Source organism: Carlito syrichta, unplaced genomic scaffold (assembly GCF_000164805.1).
Source record: "Carlito syrichta isolate Samal-C Ts95f unplaced genomic scaffold, Tarsius_syrichta-2.0.1 Scaffold315705, whole genome shotgun sequence".
NCBI classification, from domain to species: Eukaryota; Metazoa; Chordata; class Mammalia; order Primates; family Tarsiidae; genus Carlito; species Carlito syrichta.
The window spans coordinates 56,365-65,396 of record NW_007259801.1 but is presented as its reverse complement, the minus strand read 5'-3'; the positions used below and the strand labels follow the sequence as shown (position 1 = coordinate 65,396).

The window sequence follows — 9,032 nt, the reverse complement described above, 5'->3', positions numbered from 1 at the left end:
TGCCCAGGCGGGTCTCGAACCCGCGGGCTCAGGCAATCCACTCACCTCAGCCTCCCAAAGGCGCGGGGTTACAGGCTGAGCCACTGAGCCCGGCTTAAGAACACATTTTAAACATTAAGTCAATAAAGCAGTCATGCCCTGCTTAAGGCCGCACTGGCTCCTGCACCCATGGAAGGAATCTTATTCCATGTTGGCATAGCCCTGCCTATTCCCTAGAACACACTCCCTAAGGTCCCCTGGGGCTGCCTCCTCCAGGATCCTCTTCTACACCCTACTAAGCTCCACCTCCTTAAGGGCCTTCCCTGGCCTCCTCAGCTCAAACAGCGCCTCACCTCGGGCCAGCATCCTAGCCCCTGGCTCCTCATTTCCTTCCTAGTATGCAAGAAAGATGATCTCAGAAACATCCCTGTCAGACATGGGCCCCCTACGGTCGCAGGGCTCACCTGTTTTCTCTGTCCTGTACCCTGACACTTAGAACACTGCCAGGTGCACAATGGACTCTGGATGGATGGTCCCAAGAGGAGGAAAGGGAGGCCAAAGTGGGAGGAGACCAGGCAGCCTGGTACTCCCAGTGGGAGGATGGGTGGCGTCCTGAAGAACCCCTTGACCCCAGCAGCAAGTCCGGGCCTGACCTGGGAGGTGCTAAGTAGAGATGTCACAGTGAGAAGGGAGACAGTCATCACACTCCAACATGTCTGGACCCACATCTTCCCTGTGCCATCATACCCCAGTACAGGTGAGGCAGACACTGGCTGCCCTCCTGAGCCCAGCCCTCAGGGGAGCAGAGGAGGGCCCCAAGGCTCCATGGAAGCCAAGCCCTGTGGTAGAGGAGGAGTTGCAGGCCTGCAAGAGCTGCAAAACTGAGCCTGAGGCCTGAGCCCAGGGCAGAGAGAGGTAAGCAGAGTTCAAGGCCCCAGATTAAATCCCCTTCTTCACTACCAGACAGCTGTTCATGGCGGCTGCTCTGACCTAGATGCTGCCCAATGGGCCTGCCTGCATGGAGGGGCAGGATCCACAACCTAAGCTGACAGCAGAGGGGAAAGTAGGGGAAGGGGCCAGGGCACGATCATGACATTCAGATGGCCATGAGAACCACAGAGGGGCCAGCCTGCAGGTGGGGCGTGGATGAAACTTGTGAAGTGGAAAGAGCAGGGATTTGGCACTCAGAAATATCTAGAAGTAGATCCCATCTCTGCCCTGCACCAGGTGCATAGCCTTGGGGAATCACTTACCACCCCCATGGGCCTCAGTTTCCTTCTCTGTCCACTGTGCAAAGTGCCTCCTGCTCCATACCATTAGCAGGACGGCCAGACGAGGTCATTTCATTCTCTCAACCATTCTCCAAATGCCCCGAGTGCCACCGATCAGCAACTGGGCACTCTGAACACCAGCTCCATGCCCAGCATGAACTCAGACACCCAGTTCTGCCCAATGCAAGGCAGTCCCTCCTGAGCCTTCCTCCTGGGGGGCCCGAATCACCCAGAGCTCAGCAATCACCCATGGTCTTGGGACACAGGTAACATTGCTCGGAAGAACAGAACTGGTCTACTGCCACCAGCAAGACGCAGTGAAGATCCCACCCACTGCCATCCTCCCCACCACCCCCAACACCAGCTGTTGTCATTACCTAGGGGCTGATAGCCTTTTCTCGAGGGTCCCCCAAAAGGGCCACGGCTCCCCAGGCCACTTCCACCAGCGATGGATCCATAAGACATCTTCTTAAGAGGGCAGGGCTAGCAGCCTCCTCACTGAGCTGGAGGAGACAAGAAAACTGGGAAAGGGAAGAAGAAAGGGGTTAAAGCTCAGATTCAGGGCACACAAGGCCATCGTGCCCCCAGACCCCATGAGACTGGTTCCACTGCAACCATTCCCAAGGTACCCAAGGCTTCTCGCCAACTCCAGGGCAATAATCCCCATAAAGCCCCTTTTAGGCGGCCCTTGTTTCACTGGTCCCAGTACTGTGAACACAAACACAGCTTGAAGAAGGCAGGCCCATCCCCTCCCGATGAGGACCCCCAGCAGGGTAACCCCTCTGGCCAGCCCTAAAGACCAGGGAGGTCCCATTTGGAGAACCAGTTGGCCTTACTCTCCAACTCCCCTACAAGCCCACTCTGCTGACTTCTGGGAGCACTTGGGTCCCCACTGTTCCCCAACATGCAGGTACATATCCACTGCATGGGGTGAGCTAGGCCCTGCCCTGGGGCCAAGAACCCAGAGCTCACGCTGCCTTCCAATGTCTCTGGCTCCATCCTCCTGAGCTGTACCTGACAGTGGCAAAGCCCAGTCAGGCTTCCTGGGGTGACTCCACCGCAGCTGCTTGTTACTTATACAGCTGAGCACAGGCCACAAGACCCACATCTCAGGGTTGCCAAGAGAGGTAAACACATTAAGGGCTGATAAACAGTAAGTGCTTAATACCTAATTCTCTATATTGGCACCATCCTTAGTATGATACCAGATACCTCTGGCCAGGGCAGCTCCTCCTGTGAACCACAGCTCCAGGACTCTGAGTGAGCAACAAGAGGACAGAGGGGCCCTCTAAAGCCTAGACATTCCCAGAGTAACCACCCACAGGCTCACTGCCCCTGCAGCATCACCCCTGCATGCACGAGTCACTGTGGGGACAGCTGTCTGATCTGCCTACATCCTAACAATATCACAACAGAACCTGCCATCCAGGCCAGGCTTGGTTCTAAACACTTCACAGCAACTACCCAAGCCACCCGCACAAAAACCCTGAGGAAAAATGTGGGTTTGAGAGCAAAGAGAGCCTCACAGAGGGTGAGAAGCGGGCCCAAGTACCTAGGGTCAACGTGGGTGAGGCAGCATGACCCTGCATCCCCTCTAAGCAAGATGCCCAGTTTGATCATCCAGCCCCATCCACGGCAGGGCAGCACCAGGCACCAAGCCTTTCAAACTCAGGACTTAATTACACAGCTAAGAATTATCAAGGACCCCAAAGAGCTTTGGTTGATGTGGATTATATCTGTCAATGTTTCCTCCATTAGAAATTAAAATGGAGAGTTTTTCAAAAATATTAATTTATTCATTTTGAAATAAAAAATAATGAAACCATTACTGTGAATACAAATAACTTTTTCTGAAAAATAACTATATTTGTCAAAGCAAAACCTCTCAGGGACAAACATGCATCAATCTCTGGGAGGCTCAGCAGTGAGAGCCGGACTCTCACACCTGCTTCCCAAGCAAACTGTGCACCCTACTGTTCCTGTTGGGGCCTATGAAGAAATCCAGTCCCACAAAGGGGTGCAGCTGGCAGAAGGATCCTCAGACCACACTCTCCATGAGTCTCTAAGGTCTCACGTCCCAGACACCTACCCAGTCTCCCATAGGTTTCCTTCCCATTTCTGGATGCTTCCGGGGGCAGGGGAGGACAAGAATCTGGGTCTCAGTGGAGGAGAGTGAGCTCTGAGGGTGAGTGGGATTCTGGAAGCTCCGAGCAAGGGTCAGGAAATGAGTGAGAGGCAGGTCTCAGCACAGTGATCACAGGGCTCCCCATACACACCAGGACCTCACTGGGAAAACCTCTAACATAGAGAACAGCCCCAGACATGTGGGGAAAACACAACTTAGAGGACACAGAAAGTACCCAGAGAAGAAATGTTAAAAAGCAGTTGGATAAGAGCCAGCACTTACAGGATACTGAGCATGTGCCAACATTCATCTAAGCACTGTACTATCTCCAGAGATTCATCCTCACAACAGCCCTGTGAGGTAGGGCCACTACTATCTTCACCTTGTTGATGAGGAAACTGAGGCATAGAGAGGTGAGGTAACTTGTCCAAGGTCACACAGCTGGAATCTGGCAGAGAAAGGTTTTGGATCCAGGCAGTCTGGCTCCAGTGCCCATGTTCTCACTGTATTACCCTCAAAGGAAGGAGCCCAGATAACAAAGGCCCCGTTAACATCCCCAGAGAGACACAGCACGTGTTGTCATCATGAGAATCAGAGACAGGAAGAGAATACAGAAAAAAGGGACTTTCAGAGAACACAGAAGAGCACTGGGAAATGGAAACCTGGGAGCAGAAATAAAGAACTCCATAGAGAGAGGAAAGAGGGGAAAGAGTTGAAATCTCCCAGGAAGTGGAACAAAATGACACAGAGAAATCAAGGGGGAACACGACAGGATGTGTTCAGGAGTTTCTACATCTAAATAACAAGAATTCCAGAAAGCGAGACAGAGAAAGCCAAGGAAAAGACTTGTTAGAACAGAATGAAGAGACTCACCAGAACAGAATCAAGGCAACTGACCAGACCTGATGCAAGAGCTGAAAAGGGTCACATGTCATGTCCCATGAAGCATAAGAATGCCTGAACAAGGCAAGTATCCTCAGACAAACCAAGTTTCATATCCAGAATCAGAAACTACAGTGACCAGGAGGTCCTGACAGCTCCAACGCTAGAAGCAGAGCCAGGGCAAGGGTCAAAGGAGGGTACTTCCAACACCTGGAGTCTCCAGTATTCCCTCCATGCAGCCTTTTCAGGGAAAGGAGGACACACTTGTAGACATCCTCGAAGACACGCTCCATCAAAATGAGGGACCATCTAAAGAAGGAGGGAGGTTGGACTGCCCAAAACCAAAGGAGGGTGAGGGGCACCCAGGGAGAGTAACCCGCTGACTGGGCTCCAGCAGAAGGTTCTAGAGAGGTTTCTCCAAAAAAGACAAAATGCTGAACCACTGATGTGAAGGAACATAAGACTGAGATAACTGGAGGAATGACTCAGGTTAAGTTCCTGAGAAGTACATAAAACACTAGGCAAACAAAGGCAATTATGAACTCCAGGGAAGACAAAAAGTTGGACAGGAGATGAAAAATCATCCTGGTTTACTACTGCAAGGCTCAGTTCTCAGTAGCACAGGTGGTTATCATTAAGAAAGCCCTAATCTTCCTGAGAGTGTGAGGGGGGCTGGGGGCAGAAGTATGTGCATACGTGTGTACATGTGTGTGTTGCGTGTGTGCCTGTAGGCACATATGCATGTGTGTTGCATGTATGCCTATGGGTGCCTCTGTGTGTGTGTGTGTGTGTGTGTGTGTGTGTGTGTGTTGTGTGCATGAGTGCACATATGCCTGTATGTGTGGTGCATATGTACCTGTGTATGTACATGTGTGTACCTGTGAGAGAGCATCCATGTGTATGTAGAAAGAGACTTCAATCCTCATCTTGCAAGTCAATAAATAATGTCTAAACATGTTTTAAAAATCAAATAGCAATACAAGCATGTTAGAGAAGAGATAAATATCAAAAGAATCTACTATAAGAATCAGAAAACAGATGACTCTGGGGAGGGGGAAGAAGGGTGGCTAGGGATTACTGTTTTTCTTAATTAACCTTGTAGAACTTATTTACTCTCTAAGCTATATGCATGTACAATTTTGAAGTATTAAAGCTTAATTTGTAAAATTCCAGTGAAGCATCATCCAGAAAGATTTGCCTGGAAATAAAGTGGAGGGCTGCATAAAGCCCTTCAGCAGACAAGAGCCAGGGGGAAATCAGGGCTCTCCTCAAAGCCCTGAGAGACAACCACAGAGAAAAACCTAGCTTTGACCTATGTAGCCATAGGACCACATAGAGGTACATCTGATGCAAGACATGGCCCCATTCCACAGATACAGTCCTTGTACCCTCATGTACCAGGAACCATGTTGCAGGCCTGCCCTGGCCTCACGGACATGAACATCTATCAGGGAGTCATCATCATGTGCTAGGGTTCCCACATGGGCTTTCAGGACTTGGGGAAGGGGGCTGAGGCCCCAGATAAGGAGGGTCCTGGCAGCTCCCAAGGAAGCAGCGCAAGGGAGATCTGAGTCAGAGCACTACTTGCCATGTGAGGGTGTTTCAACACCTAAAAATGATGGGGATGCTCTGACAGTGGAGCTGGGACTGATATGAAGAGACCTGTGACTGCAAGGCTCCCTCTGCTTTAGTAATAAGGATAGATTGCTGAGAGCCAGTGAGCAGGCTGTCCCACGGGAGGGGATGGTCGACGGTCTAGCTAGAGATGGGCTGGCAGAACTCAGAGGGTGTCAAGGACAAGTCCCAAGCTCTGACTCAGAAGGCAGGTGGACAGTGCTTTGACTTCCTCTAACCAGAGAGTGGGATGGGGGACCATGTGCAGAGACAAGCCCTGAGTGGCTCCCAAAGGCAGGTGAATATCTGAAGACCAGAAGGCCAAGCTAGACATAGAATGGGAGTCTGTTAGGTAGAAAAATGCATAAAGAAGAGATCATCCAGGGAGAGAAGTCATTGCAAAGGGAGAAGAGGACCCAGCAGAGTCGATGCAGTACACTGGGGGGACATGGGCAATCCAGAGAGGCCAAGAAAGCCTTGGCAGAGGGTCCTTGAGAGGTAAGAGTGCCCTCACAGGGAGGCAGTAAGGGATTCAAGTAAGAGATACGCTGAGCTAAATCAAACTAGGGTCTCTCCCAGCCCAATCAGGCCTGGCCTGAGAAGAAGCACAACAGGCCAGTGGAGGTTGCCCAACTCCCCTCGGCTCTGTCCAGGCAAGCTGAGGGCAATGAATATTCATGGACCGCATGACAGGCGCAAAAGAAGAAAGATCCCTAGTCCAGCCACCTGATCTGACTTGCAATCTCATTTTGCTGCGCACTGGAACATGGAACGCCTCTGTGTTTGCTCAGTGGACTGAGAGATGAAGGCTGGCCCACCAGCGGGACCACAGAGAGTCACTGCAGCCGGAGGAGGCTAGTCTGGGAGCATAAAATGCCAGCACGTGTTCTCTGCCTGCTCAGAGGCCCGTCCAGCTCCTTTGGGCCCCAGGGGGTAGGAACCCAGAATGCAGCAGGCAACTGAGGGGCTAATGGGCACTCAGGAGACCATGAGGGGCTAATGGGCACTCAGCTGCACCAACCCAAGCCCCCCAAGAACCTCAAGTCCCCACTTCCAGCAACTAAACGGTCCATTTCAGACCACCTAGCCCTCCCAGTCCCCATCCAAACCCTGGGCTGTCAACTAGTCCAGCCAACCTGGAGCCCACTGCCTCTCACTGTGAAGGTTCTAGTCCATGCACCCTCACCTGGCACCCAGGCCTCCAGAAGCGGGGCTCTGCCCTGTCCCAACCTCAGCTCTTGCCACATCCCCACCTCTGCTTTCTGGGAATCCTGCTTGCCAGGGCCCAGGCCACCTCCCACCTCCAGGACTTTGCCCAGGTTATAGCCAGGCTTCCTCCTCACTACTCCTGCACATCAACCCCACAGCCAACTCAGGTGCTCCCACGCCAACCTTCCTGCCCACACCTGGCCTCAGAAGCCTGATACTGACCATGGGCCAAGCCAGCAAGCATCATTTGCTCCATAAGATGCACGTCCTCCTGCTGGGCAGGATACCTGCCTGCCTTCCCTCACTGAGAAAAGCTGGTCACCTGCTAGAGCCACCCTTGCCCCGGCTAGTCCAGTCCAGGGCCATCATCCACCCAGCTCTGCCCTGATAGTCATCCATGTCCCAGCAGGCCAAGAGACCAAGGACCCTGTCTCTTGCCCCAAATTAAAGACCCCTGCAAGATTTGTCCACCCCTTTACTGAGGGGTAGACTAGCCCAGCCCTCACAGGTGCTGAGCCAGTACCCTGAGAAGCTCAGCACAGCCTCACTGAGTGTCCCACAAGTCTATGAGCAGCACTCACAAGCATCCTGTTCACAGAGGAACCAGGGGAGGCCCCAAGAGACTATGCAAGTGGCCCTGGGGTCACAAAAGTGGAAGGTGGAGGTCAAACCCAGAGGCTGCCCACTCCACCAGCACCTGCTCAACAGACCCCAGCCAGAAGCCTGGCCTATGTGAGCCATGTTAATCCTCACACCTCTGTGAGGCAGGAAGTATAACTTTAGTTAAAGAAGAGGAAACTAAAGCTCAGTTTGCCCATGGTCGGATGATTGGTCAGTGCAGAGCCTGGAACATGCAGGAGGGTGATTAGATCCCCTGGCTGCAATTCATCACTTCTGTCCAGCAAGAGCAGGCTGCTGACCATGGCTGGCACAGCTGCCCTGCCAGGAAGACAGGTCAAGACTTCACCCAGAGACCCCGAGAGCCTCCCAGAAGTGAGGTTGGTGCAGGGAAGGATAATGAAACAAGAGTCAGGAAGGCAGCCAGGCACAGTCTCAAGGGTCTGCATACTGCAGGGCAAAGTGGGGCAAGGGAGAAGGAGCCAGACCTCCTCAATCAAAGCACTGTGCTAAGAGTTCAGGCCCTGTGATGCACCAGAGGCTTCCAGAAGGAGGCAGGCCAGGACAAGGGACTGCACACGGGCAGAGGACCCAGTCAGAGTCAGAGCTCAGAAGAGGGAGGGGCTAGGCAGCAAGAGGGACAGCCAGGAGGGGACATGGCAGAGGATAGGACAAGGCGTGAGGACCTGGAGCCTCTCGGAGGACAGTAGTGAGGGCAGAGTGGGCAGTGGCTGAGCCAGACTGGAGGGGTAGACCAAGAGCTGCAGAAGCCGTTCACAGCCCAGGCAGGCGGAAGTTGGCAAAAGGGCTATACCAGAGGGATGGGCGGAAGCTGCCAGGCTGTTGTGCCCAAGAATGGCCCTAGCCCCAGGACTGCCTCAATGAGGCCGGACAGAGGCCAGAGACAATGTCCTGCTCACTCTTAAGGAGGCTTCCTACCGAGTGGCTTCCGTGTCTGCCCGCCAAGGCCAGCTACCAGCCTATCCAGCCTCATGTCTCTCAGGCTGGCGCCAGGTCCTCCCAGGGCTCCTGCACCATCCCCCACCCGGCCAGCCTGAAGGGAGCCATCAGTCCTTACACTGCCCAGATCCTGTTTGCTGGGCACCAGAGGAAGTGGGGGTGCCAGGGAATGCCTACCTCAGGCCTGCCGCCACCCAGCAACTCAGCCCTGCCCCTGTACCCAGAATCAGGCATGGGTAGAGGCCATCTAGCAGGCCGGCACTGGATCAGTTGCCGGGCTCCCAGTCCCAGATCTGGGCTGGGTCCCCAGCACCACAGCTCTAGGGCCAGTGCGTGGGGCTCAGGCCCCTCAGTCAGGGTACCAAACAAGGCCA

The 9,032-nt window shown here is 53.4% G+C and overlaps 1 protein-coding gene across 1 annotated transcript in view; it reads right to left on the bottom strand.

Annotated features, from left to right (window-relative positions):
• Window positions 1-1,757, bottom strand: part of TSNARE1 (t-SNARE domain containing 1) — a 152,806-nt gene extending 151,049 nt beyond the window's left edge. The window contains exon 1 of the mRNA XM_021706516.1: window positions 1,628-1,757. Within this exon, the coding sequence (XP_021562191.1) occupies window positions 1,628-1,715 (88 nt within the window). The 5' untranslated portion in view covers window positions 1,716-1,757. The remainder of the gene's footprint in view (window positions 1-1,627) is intronic.
• Between the last annotated feature and the right edge of the window lie 7,275 nt (window positions 1,758-9,032).